Here is an 18,247-nt window from a genome sequence, read left to right on the forward strand (position 1 = left end):
TGTGGCACCTTATAGTCTAAGGCTACGTCTACACTAGCCAAAAACTTCGAAATGGCCATGCAAATGGACATTTCGAAGTTTACTAATGAAGCGCTGAAATACATATTCAGCGCCTCATTAGCATGCAGGCGGCCGCAGCACTTCGAAATTGACGCAGCTCGCTGCCGCATGGCTCGTCCAGACAGGGCTCCTTTTCGAAAGGACCCCAGCTACTTCGAAGTCCCCTTATTCCTATAAGCAGGACAGGACCGTCCCCCATATTGACATTGGCTGCAGGGCCCCAGGGCAGCCCGGAGGAGCTACAGGGGGAGGGAAACAATGCAGGCCAGCAGCTGGGGTCACCATGACAGTGGTCCCCTGAGCAATTTCTTCTTCCCTTCTCCTATCTCCTGTCCCACATGCCATAGACCTCCTTTCTCCTCCTGACCCCTAGCTCCCCAAGCTGACCGAGCTCCCTCTTCCCCCTTCTCTTTTCATTGCATCCATAGAGCCCCTCCCCTGGGACCACCCCTTCTAGTATCTGGCCCTGTGAGGTCTGGGGGTGATGAGACCCCTCTTTTGTACCTGGTGGGAGAGATATGTCATGGGGTTACTTCTAGCTGTGGCTATTTCTTGCAAGCTTTGGGCTTCCTCCTTACATTTACCCTCTTTTCCAGCTGCTCGGTTGTCATAGCGACCCATTGTTCAAGTAGCCCCGTATCTTTGAGGCTACCAGTGGGGGAGATGTGGGTGGGTGCACCCTTGTGCTGCCTCTTGCTGTCTCATGTGGCCCGTTTAAACTAAATGCTAGGCCAGAAATCTCTACCCTCTTCACGTCACGGACACCTGGCACCATAGCTCCACCTGTGCATCTGTGGGGCTGGGTCAGGGGGGTGGGCTCCACTCCCCAGCCAAATCCCTTCAGGGTGATTGTTTCTTCCAGATCCCTGCAGAGCGCTGGCTTGCCGGAAGAAGGAATCATGCAGGATTCGGAAAGGCCAGGCAATATGCTTCCATGACTTCCTGGGAACCTGCCGGGGGTCCCCGACCTCCCAGTACTACTCCTTTGATGGTCTGACTGTGGCTGTCCAAGACACTTGCACCTACACCATCGCCAAGTACTGTGGCCATGACCCCACCCTGGAGCCCTTCATCATTGAGGAGAGTAGCACCAACATGGGGAAACAGACCAGTTCCAACTTGGGGGTGACCACCATCCACGTCTATGACTACAACATCGCCATCTACAAGGGAGAGAGCGGAGAAGTCAGGGTGAGTTGTCTGACTCCACTCACTTTACCCCCTATCATTAGAGCCGGGAACATTTGGGAAGAGAAGTACTTTATTCAACAAAAGAAAGTCTGATTCAGTCAGAAGGATAGTTTGCTAGTCTGGGCATTGAGCCTCTAAAGCCAGGGTTGTGAGTTTAATCCTAGAAGAGGCCCTTTGAAGTCTGGGGCAACTAGATTTAAAAAAAGATCTGCTGGGAGGGCAGGGGACTGGACTCCATGACTGCCTGAGGTCCCTTCCACCTCTATGATATGTGTAAAAACTAGTTGTGAATTTGCCTCAGATGGTTTTAGCCAGAATGGTTGGAGGGGCTGTTCCATGGCTAGTTTTTATCCCAGTCTTTAGGGTGGTCAGCTAGGCAAAAAAAGACCCGTATTCAAATTCTACCTCTGGAACAGGCCCCAAATGCTCCTTAGGGCTTTCCCCACAATTCAGATTCCAAACCACTTTTTCTTGTTGATATTTTGCAGCTATCACAAAACTCAAAAATCAGCTATTCACCCCATTCCGCAAAGAATCATTGGCCATTAGGGTTGGATGGTCAGTGAGTCCCACCTCCTCCTCACAGCTCTGTAAGCGTGAAATAAGCTCCATAATTTGCACTATACAAATCGTGTAGCTTATTTTGAGTAGATTTCGAAATAGGCTGTTTCAGCATTTGGCTCTGTAGCATCCTGTAATAGCACCTGCCCTATAGACATAGCCATTGGGACCAACCCCAGCTAAATCATCCAAGCCAGGGCTTTGTCAAGTCTGCCCTTACAACCTCTGAGGCTGGAGATTCCACCACCTCCCTATATAGCTCATTCTAGAGCTTCCCCACTCTAGAGCGCTCTTCTATAAGGAGCCCTCCACAGAAACGGAAGGGGACTGAAAACACTTGGGAGTGGAGACAGCTGAGCAAAAAAAAAAAAAAAAATCAGCATTTTAGTCCCCTGTGGAAAGGCTTCATGTTTTAGTTTGTTGCCATTGCAAATCAGGATGAAATTGAAATATCAACATTTTTCATGCAATAACAGTTCCGAAACATTTTTATTTGCAAATGTCTTGTTTCTGTTGTTTCAAAGCACTCAAGAATCCACATGCATAATCAAAGTGTCATGAACAATCATGTGCTTGTTTGAAGCTGAGGGCAGGGAATGTGGCTTGAATTTCATGTGTCAACAACAATGTCCATACTGTGTCAGAGGCATCAGCACAGCTGGCATTGGTCATTGAAGGTCAATCTTCTGGGGTTTAATTTTGCACGTTTGGTAGGGACGTGTGAAATCAACCTATCAGGGTTTGGCATTCGATCCCTCTGCTCCTCGCTATCGTGAGGCGTAAGGGAGGTTGATGGGAGAAACTCTCCCGTTGACCTTCCTCAGCGAGGACGGCCAGGTAAGTCAACTGCAGATAAGTTGATTCTTGGTAGTCAATTTCCATAGCTAGAATTGTGTATCTGCAATCCACTTACCTGCCTAGTGTAGATCAAGCCTTCAGTGGGGCAACCAAGGGGCTCCCAGAATAAAAGGGCTGGTGTCTATGTTTTGCCTGTCCTCATGTCATGTTTTCAGGCCCAGCCACAGCTCAAACAATAGCACTGAACTGGCAAAAATTGAGCTTACCTGGTTGAATCTGACTGCAAGAGTTGTCCAGCTTCTAGCTCCAGGCTGGGCAGAGCAGTGCGGCGTGGTGGCTAGCACATTCAAAAGGCCTGAGCGCTGGCATGGCTGCTGCCGTGGTGAGGGAGTCACTGCTCTGCCGTGTGATCCAGTTTTCCCTTCTGTAAAATGGTGGTTTCGTGGTACTGACCTGACACGTGTAACTGCCCACAGGTGAATGCTGTCCTGGGAGCCCTGGAGCTTGAGCTAAAAGCCCCCGGTGGCAGAGGCACCTGCACAAAGCTTCAGAGAGGTTCCCAGTTTCAAGTCTGCCAGGGAGTGGTTACAAGGGGATGCTTGTCTAGGCTTTCAGTTGGGCCTCTGGCTTTGGGGATGTGCTCCCTCAGCTAGGGAACCTATGTAACCTGCCCTGTGGCTCACTGTCCCATATAGTAGCACTTAAACCCCTTACCCAGCAAAAGAGCAGCTCTCCACCACAGCCTTAGCTGAGCACCCGCTCAAACCACAGATGCTCCTGTACTAAGCTGCAATGGCCTCAGGTTCCAGTCTGCCTGTGAGCACCTGAAGCAAATGCACTGTATAAGAACTGCCTTTTTTTATATGTGCAAGTGACTATTACTTTAATATTTTGTTTCCTGGTTTCGGGGTGTTGAAGGTGAGCCCCAGGCTAGAGTCTGGGAGAGCATAAGGAAGCACTGGGTGTTCTTAACCTGCATTCACCAGCTTTTTGGCAGTGAATTTCCCTTGCTCTTCTCCTTGCTTGGTTGCAGCGATACTCGTGGCAGCGACTCGTTAGGAGCAAAGGCCCAGGGAGCTGACCACGGCGGCGAGAACAGGTGTTGTGCTCAGAGCCATAACGGCTCCATTTCTTTCCCTTCCCCTCTGTTTAGCTAAACGGCGAGCGCGTCAGCCTGCCAGTCACCCTGGAGGCTGGGAAAGTCAAGCTCTCCCTCAGCGAGCGACGTCCCCTCCTGCAAACGGGCTTCGGGCTCCACGTGCGGTACAACAGCGACTGGGCTGTGATCGTGACGCTCGCCAGCAGCTATTTCGGGAGCACGTGCGGGCTGTGCGGGAACTTCAACGGCAACGCCGACGACGAAGCGATGTTCCCCAACGGCACCAACGCCTCCCCCGGCCCGGCCTGGGTCGGTAGCTGGAGAGTGGAGGACTCAGAGCCCTCCTGCGGGGATTCCTGCCATGGGAAATGCCCGGTGTGTGAGGAGAGCAGAAGGCGGCTCTACGAGGGTGCCAGTCACTGCGGGGGGATCAGCAAAGCGCCAGACGGGCCCTTCAGAGAGTGCCACCCCCGGGTGCGCCCCGACGAGTTCTTCCGCAGCTGCGTCCAAAACTTGTGCCTGAATGAGGGAAACCAGAGCGCCCTGTGCCAGGAGCTGGAGGCCTACGCGGACGCCTGCCGGCAGCACTCGGTCACGGTCTATGACTGGAGGACGCCCGCGGGCTGTGGTGAGCCTGGCGGCTTCCTGAGGCGGGAGGCAGCAGGGCTAGTGTCTCGCGTCACCCTGTTGGTGGGGGGATGGGAGCGATGCAGTCTGGGGTGGGAACGGGCAGGGTCCGAGGACGCTGGGCTCAGCATGGGCTCTGCGGGGAGAGTGCCTCCCGCTGGGCCTCTGTCCTGCTCCCTGACACAGGGTGAGCCCTATGGAGCCTCCTGCCCCCTGCTGAGCCCCTGACCTCTGCAGCACAGCGCCCCCTGCTGGGCCCCACCCCCTCCCTGCAGCACAGCGCCCCCTGCGGGGCCCCACCCCCTCCCTGCAGCACAGCGCCCCCTGCTGGGCCCCACCCCCTCCCTGCAGCACAGCGCCCTCTGCTGAGTCACCGCACCCAGCAGCACAGCGCCCCCTGCTGGGCCCCACCCCCTCCCTGCAGCACAGCGCCCCCTGCGGGGCCCCACCCCCTCCCTGCAGCAGGGCCCCTGTCCCTGCCCCCTGCAGCACAGCACCTCCTTTGGAGTCTCTGCCCCCTGCAGCACAGTGCCCTCTGCTGAGTCACCGCACCCAGCAGCACAGCGCCCCCTGTGAGCCCCCGCCCTGCCCCCTGCAGCACAGCACCGTGAGCCCCTGCCCTGCCCCCTGTTGAGCCCCTGTCCCTGCCCCCTGCAGCACAGCGCCCCCTGCTGAGCCTCTGCGTGCCCCTCTGCATCATGGTGAACCCCATGTCTGCTCCATGCAGCACACAGTCCCCTAATGAGTCCTCCGTCTCCTGCAGCATGGTGTCTGTTGGAGTATCCACCCCACCCCTGCAGCATGTTGCCCTTTACAGAGCCTCCAGCCCCCTGCAGCATGGAGTTCCCTACTGGGACCCCCGTCCAGCCCTCGCACCATGATGCCCCCATGAGCCCTATGTCTGCTCACTGCAGCACAGCGCCCCCTACTGAACCCTTTGCCTCACCACCTGCAGCACAGTGCCTCCTCCTGAGCCTCTGCCTGGGTCCTTGTGCCACCATTTCCTGTAGCCTCTGTCCCTCTACTGAGCCCCCTGGCCCACCTCCTGGAGCACTCAGTTATTCTTTACATCCAGTCTCTGCTTCTCCTTAGCTGTGAGATCTGCCTGGCCCCTACTGCTTTGTCTGCAAACATGCAGGGAACAGTGCATGGCCCTTGGTTGTCTGCATCTGGGAATTAATCTCCTGGTCCATCCCTTTCGGCCCATTTAGGGTCCTGTAAGGGGAATAAGGCACCGGGGCTGCTCACATGTACAAAAGGTCTGTATCTTTCACTGGCTCCAGGCAGATCATTTAGCTCACTTCATTCTCCTTCTTCATTCCCCCTCTGACCTGCTGCTAGCTCTGCCCTGCCCTGAGAACAGCCACTACGAGGCCTGTGGGAACGCCTGCCCGGCCACCTGCTCTGACCGCACTGCCCCCTCCTCCTGCCGGAAGCCCTGCGTGGAGACCTGCCAGTGTAACGACGGTTACGTCCTCAGCGCCAGCCAGTGCGTCCCAGTGGGGAGCTGTGGCTGCAACTACAATGGCCGCAATTACAAACCCAATGAGGAGTTCTGGGCTGATGAGAACTGCCGCTCTCGGTGCAGGTGTGACCCCCAGCTGGGTATGGTGGTCTGCCGGGAAACCAGCTGCAAGGCCAGTGAGAAATGCACCCTGGTGAATGGTGCCCACCGCTGTAAGGCGACTACCTTCTCCACCTGCACAGGTACTGGAGACCCTCACTACACCACCTTCGATGGGAAGACGTATGATTTCATGGGCACCTGTATCTACCAGTTTGCAGCTCTCTGCTCTGAGGATCCCACACTCACCCCGTTCACTGTCAAAGTGGAGAATAACAACCGTGGCAGTAAGGCCGTGTCCTTCACCAAAGCAGTGACCTTGGAGGTTTACAATGTAACCATCAGCCTGAGCCAGGAGCATCCACGCAAGATCCAGGTAGGGATGCAGAGTGATTCTTGGGTCACTTGCAGGGCCAAAATGTTGCTGCCTTGTCTATATCCACAAACCACAACCCAGGCAGCTTTCTCCTTCCTCTTTTTAATTGTCATGTTCAGTCTCCTTGTGTCTGTTTCAGGTTGCTCAGCCCCACTGCCATTGCTTGCCACTGTCCTAGAGTCATTGAAACAAGGGGTGGGCTGGGGCCTCGATAGGCCCATTTGAGTCACCCTTTCATTTCAAAGGATCAGTTTGAAATGATGTTCCTAATGCTTGGTTCAACCCATTCATACATTTCCGAGAGTTCCCTTTGGGTGAGAAGACCTGGACAAACTTAGCTGCAGTGTGAAACAAAGTGAATCTGGGGTGCATCGTTTTGGTTCAGCCCCCAGCTTGCTGTAAATCTACCTGAGTGTGTGAGCCAAATGTCCAGCCTCCTGAATTCTGCAGCCATCCGCAAAACTCTTTGTCTTCACCCTGCCACAGAGAAGAAGCTCATCACGTAGTTTCAGCAACCTCTTGGGTTCCAAAGGAGAGGAGTTCGCTAGGGGAAAACAGGCCTATTACTTCTATTAGACCTACCAAATGACCTCCAGGGTTTCAGCTCTCTCCACATCTCTGTTGTTTCTATCAATATCCAGTAGACAGTGGCTAACCGTCATGCAGTGGCTAACCGTCATGCAGTGGCTCGAGATCATAAGTACCAACCTCAGGGCAGGTGGTAAAGAACCAGGGCACAAACCACACTCGCTGGCTGTAAGAAGTATACGTAGACTTCACTCACCTGCTCTCAGTTGTGAACTCCTCACACATTACTACAGCCTAACCATGGAGTCCCAGCCAGTCCCTATGGGAGTCCTAGTCCAATGTTCCCTCTAATGTTCTTCCGTCTATGTGCAGAATAAATATTATGTGCACTCAGGTATGTGCAAATGTGCACCACTGTAGATACTGAAAACACACCTGTGGGCACCTTGCTAATTGGCTGGGCAGCATAGGAATTTCTCCTGAATCATAGAATCCTAGGGCTGGAAGAGACCTTGGGAGGTCATCGAGTCCAGCCCCCTGCCCAAAGCAAAACCAAACCTAACGAAATCGTCCGAGTCAGGACTTGGTCAAGCCGGGGCTTAAAAATCTCTGGGGATGGAGATTCTACCATCTCCCTAGGTAACACATTCCAGTGCTTCACCACCCTCCTAATATACAACCTAGACCTCCCTCACTGTAACTTGAGACCCTTGTTCCTTGTTCTGCCATTCCTCGCTACTGAAAACAGCCCTTCTCCAGCTTCTTTAGAGCCCTGACTGGCTGTGCAAGCACCCAGCTTACAGAGAACACTGCCACAGTCTTTCTGCCACATTGTAATGGTCCCTCACACCAAAAATCACAACCAAAGTCAGGCTACTGCCACTCCCAAAGGATCTGTCACTTAACAGGTCAATTGCACCTTCGACTTCACACTGAAGACATCACCTGAAGCCACATCTGTAATAAAGTAGTGAAAGATGGATTATATGTGAAAAAGAAACTAGGGAGTTATTGACAAGGTTCAAGCAGGTGAACAAAGATACACAAGCAAGTTACAATCTTAGATTTCCACAGGTGAATAAAGCTGTTCTGATAAGCAAGACCCAGGTGGTCTTCAGCGCTAACCCAGGCTAAGCACTGGGCGTCTCTTGCTTTTGTCTAGTGAACTTTGCCCTTCAGAGTCCCAGCAGCATAAAGATCCAGGCCCTTCGTGTTAGGGGTTTTTATCCCCTCCGCTGCTTCTTACAGATTCAGCTGATGGGACGAATCCACTTACTTGACTCCTCTTTCAGGGAGAGGAGGTGCCAAACAGCTGAGCAGGAAAGGCTTTTGCCTGGTCCTCATTCCACACTCATCTGTCTGGTGTTGATGGGCCTTCCCTGTTGGCCAGTGCCTCCAGTCAGAGACCAGCACTTCACACGTCTGGTGGTTTATGCAGTAACAGAGGCTCACGCTGCAAATGCTCAAATACAACCTTGCAATATGGGATACAGATGTCACAGGGGAGATTAACTCAGGCAGCAACTCACAAGCATCCCATAAAGCCTCAGCTGTGAACACGTTTATAATTCTAATGCTTTTTACACCAATACCAACACCCCACCACACCAATACCAATGGCCATCTAGCTATGTGTCAACATGGGGACCCAGGCATGAGCTGGAACCTGATCTGCCAGCATCGCCCCTCCAATAAGGGGTCTCCGTGACCTCCTGAGGATACCTCCTCTAGAGCTTAAGATTTCCTCATAGGAGAACAATTGATTCGCATCCTGTTTCTAATAGTGCTCACTGTGGCCTGGTCCTCCTCAGTCTTCTTTTCCCAAGATGAAACATGTTCAAATTTTTTACACAGGAGGATGGAAACACAAAGCAGCCAAACCACCACTCCCAAGAGATCCCACCACTCTTTTTTTGGCATAGAAATGTTTCACATTTCGATTTTTCATAGAAAACTGGAATTTTCCCTTGAGGAATAAAACAAACAAAGAAAATGGGACTGGTTCCACGCAGGTGTAGTCTCACGCAGTGCTCCAAGATCAGCTTCTTGGAGCTCCCTGTGCAACGAGTTCTATGAAGCACTCAGTTCTGGAGCTAGGTTGTCCGGGGTGCTCCATCTAAGGGTGTGTGGAAGTATGGCAAGCTCCATGCATCTAGGAATAGACTGTTGATTGTCTATACCATCTCTTTTTCAGGTGGATGGCATTTTTGTGGACCTGCCCTTCTCCTACCAGGACAAGTTCAAGGCCTACATCAGTGGTGTTCATGGTTTCATCAAGACCAACTTCGATTTGAGAGTGAGCTTCGACTGGCACAGCTATGCCAGGGTCATCCTACCCAATACATACGCCAACGCCGTCTGTGGCCTCTGTGGCAACGCCAATCAGGACCCCAGTGACGATCTGACCATGAAGGATGGAACTCTGCCATCTGATGAGGTTCAGTTTGCCAACAGCTGGAAGGTGGGTGAGGTCCCAGGGTGCTCAGTTGGCTGCACCGGGGACTGCTCAGTCTGCAGTGAGGCTCAGAAACAAACCTACAAGGGAGATGAGTACTGCGGGGTCCTCATCCAAAGGAACGGGCCATTCCAACAGTGCCACGAGGCCATCAACCCAGCCACCTTCTTTAATGACTGTGTCTTTGACACCTGCCATTACAAGGGCCATCGTGACACTCTGTGCAGGGCAGTGAGTGCCTACGTAACGGTCTGCCAGGCCCGGGGCATCCAGACAGGGCAGTGGAGATCAGCCTCATTCTGCAGTAAGTGTCACTTCTTGAACATGGTCCTCTAACTTTAATACAATCACAAACTGGTTAGCAACTTGCCACATGCACCAGCCCCCCATTGTTATTACTTTGAAAATTTAAAAACTTCGCAAGAGTCACAGAATTTCAATTTTTTTTCTATTTTTTTCAAAGTGAGGGAAGGTTGGAAGAGTAAAATATGGAAAAATGACAACAAATGGAGGGAAGAGACCCCGAGAGAAGTGTTATCTGTTAGACTGCATTCCTTGGCAAATCAAAGGGGGTCCTCGTTATAAGTTACTTCGCTATAAGTCGTTAATTAATTCAGGAGCGCAGAGTCACTATAAGTCACACTGATCTGCCCTTACGTCACATAGGGACTGAGGGACCAAAATACAGAGGAGCTTTGTGGTGGCCAGGCAGCAGATGCTGTAGTGCAGGGGCCCTGGAAATGAGTCCTGAAGTCACTGGGGATGGGTGGGGAGCTGCGGGGAGCTGGAAGGAGTCAGGGGAGCTGGCAGGTATCTTGAATGGTGGGAGACTGTGGGGAGCCGGCGGGGAGCTGTGGGGAGCCGGTGGGGAACCAGCACGTTGTGGGAAGCTAGCAAGGAGCCAGCAGGGAGCTGCAGGGAGCTAGTGGGGCACTGGTGGGGAACCGTCAGGGAGCCAGCAGGGAACTGCAGGAAACAATGGGGAGCCAGCGGGGCCCCAGTGGGGCACTGTGGGGAGCTGCAGGGAGCCAATGGGGACTGGTGTAATGCTGGTGGGAAGCTGGTGAGTTGAAGGAACCCAGTGAGAACTGGTGGGGAATGGCAGGAAGCCATCAAGGACTAGTGGGGAGCTAGCGGGGACTGGTGGGGAGCTGGCGGGAAGCCGTCTTATCTTTTTCTATTGATTTATTTATGTGTTTATCTTATTATTTATTAATATGTACTTATTATTTATTCTACTTATTTCTATTCTATTTCTATTCTATTTTTATTTATTGGGTTCTGTGGGTTCTGTGGGTTATAGGCACGTTATGGCTACGTCCACACTTACAAAAAACTTCCAAATGGCCATGCTAATGCTAATGGCAAAATCAAAGAATATTAATAAGGTGCTGAAATAAATATTCAGTGCCTCATTAGCATGCCGCCATCCGCAGCACTTCGAAAGTGCCACAGTTTGCTCTCCCGCAGCTTGTCTACACGGGGGTCCTTTTTGAAAGGACTCTGCCAGCGTCAAAATCCCCTTAATCCTCATTTCAGAGCCTCATTCGTATTCTTAGATTAGCGCGGCCATTTCGAAGTTTTTTGTAAGTGTAGACACAGCCTATATGTACCACAGGTGTGTGAACTGTATGTGTTGGGAAGGTATCTCAAGCTAATTACATTATTCCTTATGGATATTAATTCCCCTTTATAATTTGTTTCACTAAAAGTTGCATTATTTAGGAACATAACCTGGATGAGGACCGCCTGTATTTGAATTGTTGACATTTTTAATTTTGATGAAAAAAATTGGAGAATTTTAAAAAACTCAACACTTTTTGGTATAGAAGAAAATAATAACAATCCTATCTCATCCAAAACAAGTTTTAAATGAACAATTTTCACCTACTCTAAGAAAGTCTCTTACTTCTTAAACATGTCCTGTGCTTTGATCTCTTTTGCTAATATGGCTGTTTGCTCTCTGGCTAAATCTAAACTTTCTGCAGTTTTAAACTAACATAAGTCCAATTAACAAAAAAACAAAACAAACACACCTTCCTAACTGTCCTTCACTCCCTAGCATCAGGAGACGAGGGATAATTAGAACTAATCAGGAATTTTCAGGAAAAAAAAGTTTGGTTACTGGAAAATGTCAGTTTTTCAAAATGGAATTATTTGAGGAAAAAAAAGAAATCTGAATGTTGAAATTGTCTAAATGTCTTGTTTTATCATTTTTGAAACCCAAACTTTATTTTTTTGAGTCAAAACGGCTTTTAGTTCTGAAACCTTAGTTTGACTTATACTAAGAAGCAATTGAATGTTTTTAAAAGTTCAGGCTGTAGATGAAACATAACATGATCAAAGCAGAATCTTTCAAATGACCCTATCAGAACTGCTTTCAGATTATTGCACTGTGAAAATGCCAATGACTTCATCTTTTTTAACGATTTCAGAAAGGGACAAAATTCAGAATTTCAAATTCTTGCTGCAGGGGACAAAATTGTCTTTTGCCCAGGGTTACAGGAAATGTTGATTTTGACTTCAAAAATCAGATCAATCAAACAGAGCAGGGGTCAGCAACCCGCGGCACTGGTGCCAACAGGGGCACGCGAGCTGATTTTCATTGACGCATGGCAGGAGCTCAGCCCTGTCCCGGCTCCCCCATGCAGCCAGAAGCTTGCTCAAAGCCATGCAGCCTGTGGATTAAGAAAAGACCAGCTAATTCTACTAACCACCACCTAAACAGCAACGCTCTGCATTGTCATTTATTTATTAAGGAAGCTGTCATAAGTGGGACTATTAGTGAGTTTAAAAAGTATCATCAGCACTCTGACCGTACATAAAGGTCAAAAGGTCAAATTTCCACACTCTGCCTCGGAAAGGTTTCTGACCCTTATTGTAGACAAGCCATGTAAACGGAGCCAAAGCTGAGAACATACGTCAGTAATTTAAGGTAAAATACATCACAGAGATTTTGAAATTATTCTACCACCAGGCTTTGCAAACCCAGGGAACTTGAGTTTGCACTGAAAAGCAATCCAAAAGATGCATAGAAATGAACTAGCACTGCTAACGCACTTTGTGTCACCTTGTGACACCATGAAATCACCACGTGAGTAGCGGATTACTGTCACATCTGTGATCCTCTGTCACAGGGGTCAGCAACCTTTCAGAGGCAGAGGTCCAAAATTTGACCTTTTGACCTCTACATACAATCTGAGTGCCGGTGATACTTTTTAAAGTCACTAATAGTCCTATTAAAATCAGCTCTCCTGCCACTCTTGGCATCTGTGCCAGGGTTGCTTGCTCCAATCTAGAAAATGATATCATTGACTGCACCTTGCTCTAACCATTAGACTCCACTGCACTCCAAAAGCTGGGAATAGAATCAAAGCATGGGAACTCCTAACCCCTTTACCCCCCAGCCCCCATTCTAACCCACCACTTCCCTTCCAGAGCTGGGGAAACAACCCAGGAGTCCTGGCTCCCAACCCCCCACCCTGTTCTAACCAACGAGACCCCACTCCCTTCCCAGAGCAGCAATCCCCACTTCTATTCCCAGACTGTCTGGTGTGAACAGAGATCTGCAAGCTCAAGCCAATGTCTCCTGCAGGCCCCATCTGTCCCCGGAACTCTCACTACGAGCTCTGTGGGAGCGGCTGCCCTGCCACCTGTGATGGCTCCGTGGCTCCAGACAGATGCGAGGAACCTTGCGTGGAAGGGTGTTTCTGCGACAACGGATTCATCCTTAGCGGTGACCAGTGCGTCCCCATCGCGCAGTGCGGCTGTGTGCACGGGGGCAGGTACTACCAGAAGGGGGAGGAGTTCTACACCAGTGCCTCCTGCCAGGAATGGTGCCGATGCAAAGGCAATGGGGTTCTGGAGTGCCAGGAGGCCTCTTGTGGACTCAGCGAGGAGTGCAGGGTGCAAAACGGAGTCCTGGGCTGCCACCCCCTGGAGTATGGAACCTGCGTGGTAACTGGTAACCTTCATTACTTCTCCTTTGATGGACAGAGCTTTGATATTCAGGGTTCCTGTGCTTACACCTTAGCTAGGGTCTGCAGCAGTGATCCCCGGCTGGTCCAATTCTCTGTGGTCGTGGAGAATGAGAACGTTGGCAGTGGTCACGTGGCACGGATGAGGGGAGTGGTGGTCTCTATTCATGGTCACACTGTCTCCCTGGAGAAGGGGAGGAAGTGGAAAGTGGTGGTAAGTCCCTGTTTGAGATTAGCCTCATTGAACCCTAGTGAGTGACTCACATCATCTTTGATACAGGGGCACGAGTCTTACTCCAGGAGGAATTCTGCACCACTGCACATGCACAGAATTCATATGCCTTGCAGAGTTCTTTGCTTCCCCACAGAAAAAGGACTTTCTGGTCAGAAAGCAAAGGCAAATAGTAAGAGTGGTGATATGCTCCTCCCTAGCAGAGCGTGTCTTTGTTTCAGGTCTCTGAAGCAGCCGGCAGAGTGATAAATCACTGGGAGATGGGGCTGGGGATGCCCAGGCTAGTAGCTCCTACCCTGTGCCAAGCTCACTTACTAATCCAGGCTGGGTTATGAACAACAGGACTTCTTCCCAGGCAAGGAGTCGCTAAGGAGTGCATGTCCTGCTCCCCACTTCCTGCCCCCATCCCTCCTCTGCCATGGGAGAGAGATGTCACTGTATGGAGAGGTGCTCTTCCATCAGTCCAGACCCACTCTATGCCCTTCTAAGCCTCACCCCCCTGCACCGAACCTCCCACTGATCCCCTGAAGCTGAGCACTCACCCTCACAACCTTCAACCTATGCATCCAGAACCCCCTTCACTCAGAGCCCTCACCAAGCCCCATCTCTTTGCATTTCCCCTTCAGCCCTCCACCAACACTGTACCCCGGTCTCAAATCCCCACCTCAACAAGCCCCATACATCTGGACTAGCCTTCTGCACCCACACTCTCACCCACTGAACCCTACCAACCCAGCGCCTGGACTCAGACCCCATCAAGCTGACACCTGGACCCCTCTGCTGAACCTTCCACACCCAACCACCTTCACATGGAGCCCCTTCATTGTCCTCTTGTGTCTGCACCCAGAAATGCCCCCACAAGGCCCTGTTCATGGCTACCACCCTTGCACCCAGACCCCCAACCAACCCAGCCGGCACTCAGATTGCCACACATAGAATCCTGCCGCCCCACACCTGGATCCTCATACTTTAAGCCCCTCCATATTTGAATTCTACAGGTCCAAGCCTGCCTGCATATATCTCAGGTGTTTGGCACAGGGGGCAGGGCTCCAGGATGTTTCTGGGACAATCCTGGGCCTGACGCTGTGACCATGTGCAACTTTACCACCGACTCCCCATCTGGGGGTAAGGTGGAATAGGGAGATCTCCTACCTCTGTGCAGACTGTGCTCCACACAGCCACTGTGGAACCTCCACGTGTATTTATTGACCAAATTTGCAGACTTTTGCAGATTAAAAAAAAAAAAACCAACAAAATATTCTGGTGCAGAATACCCTCAGACAAACCGTATGTGCGTGTGTGTGAGAGAGAGAGAGAGTGTGTGTGTGTGTAACCAGGACACCATTGCTGAGTCCTGACCAGTGATGGGTGAATTTCCCTCTGACTGACACAGATGGATGGAGAGCTCTATACCCTCCCTCTGGCTACGGAGGACGGGAAACTTCGCATCAGCCAGGAGGGGAACAACATCATTGTCCAGTCTACTTCTAGCCTCCAAGTCTTTTATGACACTACCTCCTACCTCCTGGTGTCTGTCCCCAGCACCTACAAAGGCCATGTGTGCGGTCTGGCTGGTAATTTCAATGGTGATAAGAATGACGACTTTCTGCTGCCCGATGGAAAGAGCACCCAACGTGTGAGCGAGTTCATAGCCTCCTGGAAGGTGCCCGGAGATGGTGCCACATGCTCCGATGGCTGTGGTGAAATGTGCCCCATCTGCGATGGGGCCCAGATGGCACCGTATGCGGATGAGAGCTCCTGTGGAATGATCACAGCTATCGAGGGCCCCTTCAGAGACTGTCACTCGCTGGTCAGCCCTACCAAGTTCTTCAACTATTGTCTCCATGACATGTGTGCCACCAATGGGATGGGAGAGACCCTCTGCCAGAGCCTCCAGGCCTATGCAGCCGCATGCCAGACAACTGAGGCCAAGATCAGAGCCTGGAGAACAGCCTCCTTCTGCCGTGAGTTTATACAGCCACCTACAGCCCCGGTCCCTCCATCACCTTCATTTCTAGCCCATTAGCCCCTTAGCAAGTTGTATTTTTGTTTTTCTGAGGGCAACTTCGGGTTTAGTAAAGCAAGGGCGGAGGGCAGGGTTGGCCACTCATCTACCTCATGGCTGATTGCAATTTACACACCTTTGGTTGTGATTGGTTTTGTCCAGCCAGACTGTCCTTGGGTTAGAGCTCCATGTAACATTGGGTCAGGATTGGAGGAATGCACCACCAATTGAAACAAGCTGCTGGCTCTGGGTGCTCTGCTAATCAGCTGGGTGGCACCTGGATTTCTCCTAGGTGACCACCCAAGCACTCAGCTTACAGGGAACATGGACCCCAACGCTGAGCCAGTATCCACCACAGCACCCAGCTCTGACCTAGGTGGTGCCATGCAACAGGTTGCTATGGTAATGAGACAAAAAACATGGTTTGTGGGTTCATCAGAAAATGGACTAATGCAGATAGCGTAACTATGTCTCCAGGGGAAATTCTTTTAATGCCTTCTCCCCATCCTCTCTGTCCAGCCCTGCTCTGCCCGCTCAACAGCCACTATGAGCTGTGCAGCAGGTCCTGTGACTTCACCTGCGCCAGCTTGTCCGCTCCTGCTCAGTGCACCTCAAAATGCTTTGAGGGCTGCCAGTGCGATGCAGGCTACATGTTCGATGGAGAGGAGTGCGTGTCCATGGACAGGTGTGGCTGCACGCACAATGGATACTACATCAAGGTGGGTCCTGGCTGTCCTTCTCAGTCAGTACCTTCAGAGCCTTAGAATAACAGAACTCGTGAAAAGTATGTGAGTTGTCTAAGACTTTCCGGTGGACTTCACCAACAGAGAATGGAGCCTGTCCGTATAACAGACCTGGGTTTAATTTTGATTGTTGATGTTTCTCATTCTGTTCAGATGCCATTTCCTTGCCTCATCCTCGTGATCTGTCATCATTGCTTTACTTCCTGCCTGTGACTGGTCATCATAAGCTTCTGTTATTTTTGTATTCTTTCTCTGGTCACCATTCTTGTTCTTGATATGTTGCCCTTCACTTTGCCTGCCTGGTCTTGTTAGATTTTAAGCTCTTTGGGGCATGGGCTCTTTCACTGTGTTTCCAGTGTCTGGCACAACGAGGTCTCATTCTTGACTGTCCCCTAGGCACTACCATAATACGTACAAAAATTATTGCCCTTGTTTCTTGGGTCATGACCATTGTCTTGTCTTTTCCTTCTTTCTTGGGTCACTCACATCCTTTCTTTCTTTAGGCATTACTCTCATCCTTTAACTGCTTGTTTCCTTGATCTTCTCACACATCCTTTGTCCTTTCCTTCTTTCTTTGATTGGTATCCTCTTTGGCTGGCCCCATCCTCCTTTGGAGTTTCTGTTGGTCATCACCATTGTCTTTTATCATCTTCTTGTTTTTTGGGTCATTGTCTTTGTCCTCCCATTCTTGATCATTACCACCATCCTTTGTCTTTCCCACGCTGGTCTTTAGTCCCCTTTATGGTGAGAGTTTTCCCAGGCATTTTGAAGATGTTGCTGTTGGAGGCTCATATCTGAACTAACTGAAAGTTTTAGAAATGTGTTTATTTTAATTTCCCTCAGTCCAGGGAGACTCTCCTCTCCAGTGACTGCTCAGCAAAATGCACTTGCCACCCACCTGGTGGGCTCACCTGTGAGAAAAACAGCTGTTCTGCTGGAGAGATCTGCATACTCAGGGATGGGATGCATGCCTGCCAGAAGCAGGAAGGCCAATGCAAAATCACTCCGGGGGCCTACCTCACCACCTTTGATGGAGCCACAGGGAAACTCCTCCACAGTGGGATGTACAAAGTGGCCTCTCTCTGCGATGAAAGATCCCCCGAGTGGTTCAAGTTGGTGGTAGACATCAGTGAATGCACCAGTGATGGCATACCAGTTGTTGCAGCCATTTTTGTTTTTTTCCGAGAAGCGCTTATCTCTGTGAGCAACATGGAGACCTGGGTAAGAGGGGGCTGGGTTGGAACATTCTGAGCCAAGGGGCAAAAGCTTCCTACCTCAGTTGGAACACAAGTGAAAATTTCTTCACTTGGTCTAGTGTCTCCAGGGCCTTGGTAAATATTAATGAATTAATCCCCCTAATCCTTTCTGGGGCTAAAGTAAGGAGCAGCACAGGGAAAATAGCAGAGCTTGTTTGGAATTTTCTGACAAAATATTGCTGTCATTAAGAAATATCAGTTTGTCAAAACCAAATCTGTTTGGGAAAGGGGATTTCTCTAAATCTCCCAATTCAAAAAGAACCTGTCGAAAAGTTCACAAAGAAACTGTTGAAATGTCCCATTTTGCCCTTTTCTCAAGGACAAATTTTGTTTCTCAGTTCAGAACAACTTCTCATTTAGAAATTGGAATTAATTTATACCAACAAAAATAGTTCAAAGATTTTCAACAATCTAAATCAAAACACATCATTTCCAAAATGTGGAAATGAAACATTTCAAGATCCAATATAAAGCAATTTTCAGATTGGCAGGTTTTTTTTTTCCACTCAACATTTTGACTTTTCTTCCCATTTTAGGGTGGCAAATAATGTCAAAAATCTCACCTATTCCCCTGAGATGGGGAAACAATTTCCCTTCTAGCTCTAGAAAACAGAGTTCCCCGTGTCTGCTGAAAGAAAAAGACAGAGCACTCTATCTCTCTGGCTTTGTCTACACTTGGCAAAAATTTCAAAAGGGCCATGCTAGTGGCCAAATTGGAGAATACTAATGAAGGGCTGAAATGAATATTCAGCGCCTCATTATCATGTTGCCAGTT

At 50.3% G+C, this 18,247-nt stretch overlaps 1 protein-coding gene across 3 annotated transcripts in view; it reads left to right on the plus strand.

Moving 5' to 3' along the window:
• LOC142003948 (IgGFc-binding protein-like) overlaps positions 1-18,247 on the plus strand; it is a 40,073-nt gene that overhangs the window by 4,240 nt on the left and 17,586 nt on the right. For all 3 annotated transcript variants that reach the window (XM_074981341.1, XM_074981339.1, XM_074981340.1), the window contains exons 4-11: positions 923-1,251; positions 3,764-4,337; positions 5,678-6,276; positions 8,999-9,563; positions 12,855-13,450; positions 14,862-15,432; positions 15,993-16,192; positions 17,060-17,437. In XM_074981341.1, coding sequence (XP_074837442.1) covers positions 923-1,251; positions 3,764-4,337; positions 5,678-6,276; positions 8,999-9,563; positions 12,855-13,450; positions 14,862-15,432; positions 15,993-16,192; positions 17,060-17,437 — 3,812 coding nt within the window. The remainder of the gene's footprint in view (positions 1-922; positions 1,252-3,763; positions 4,338-5,677; positions 6,277-8,998; positions 9,564-12,854; positions 13,451-14,861; positions 15,433-15,992; positions 16,193-17,059; positions 17,438-18,247) is intronic.

This window comes from Carettochelys insculpta, chromosome 30 (genome assembly GCF_033958435.1).
Source record: "Carettochelys insculpta isolate YL-2023 chromosome 30, ASM3395843v1, whole genome shotgun sequence".
NCBI lineage: Eukaryota > Metazoa > Chordata > Testudines > Carettochelyidae > Carettochelys > Carettochelys insculpta.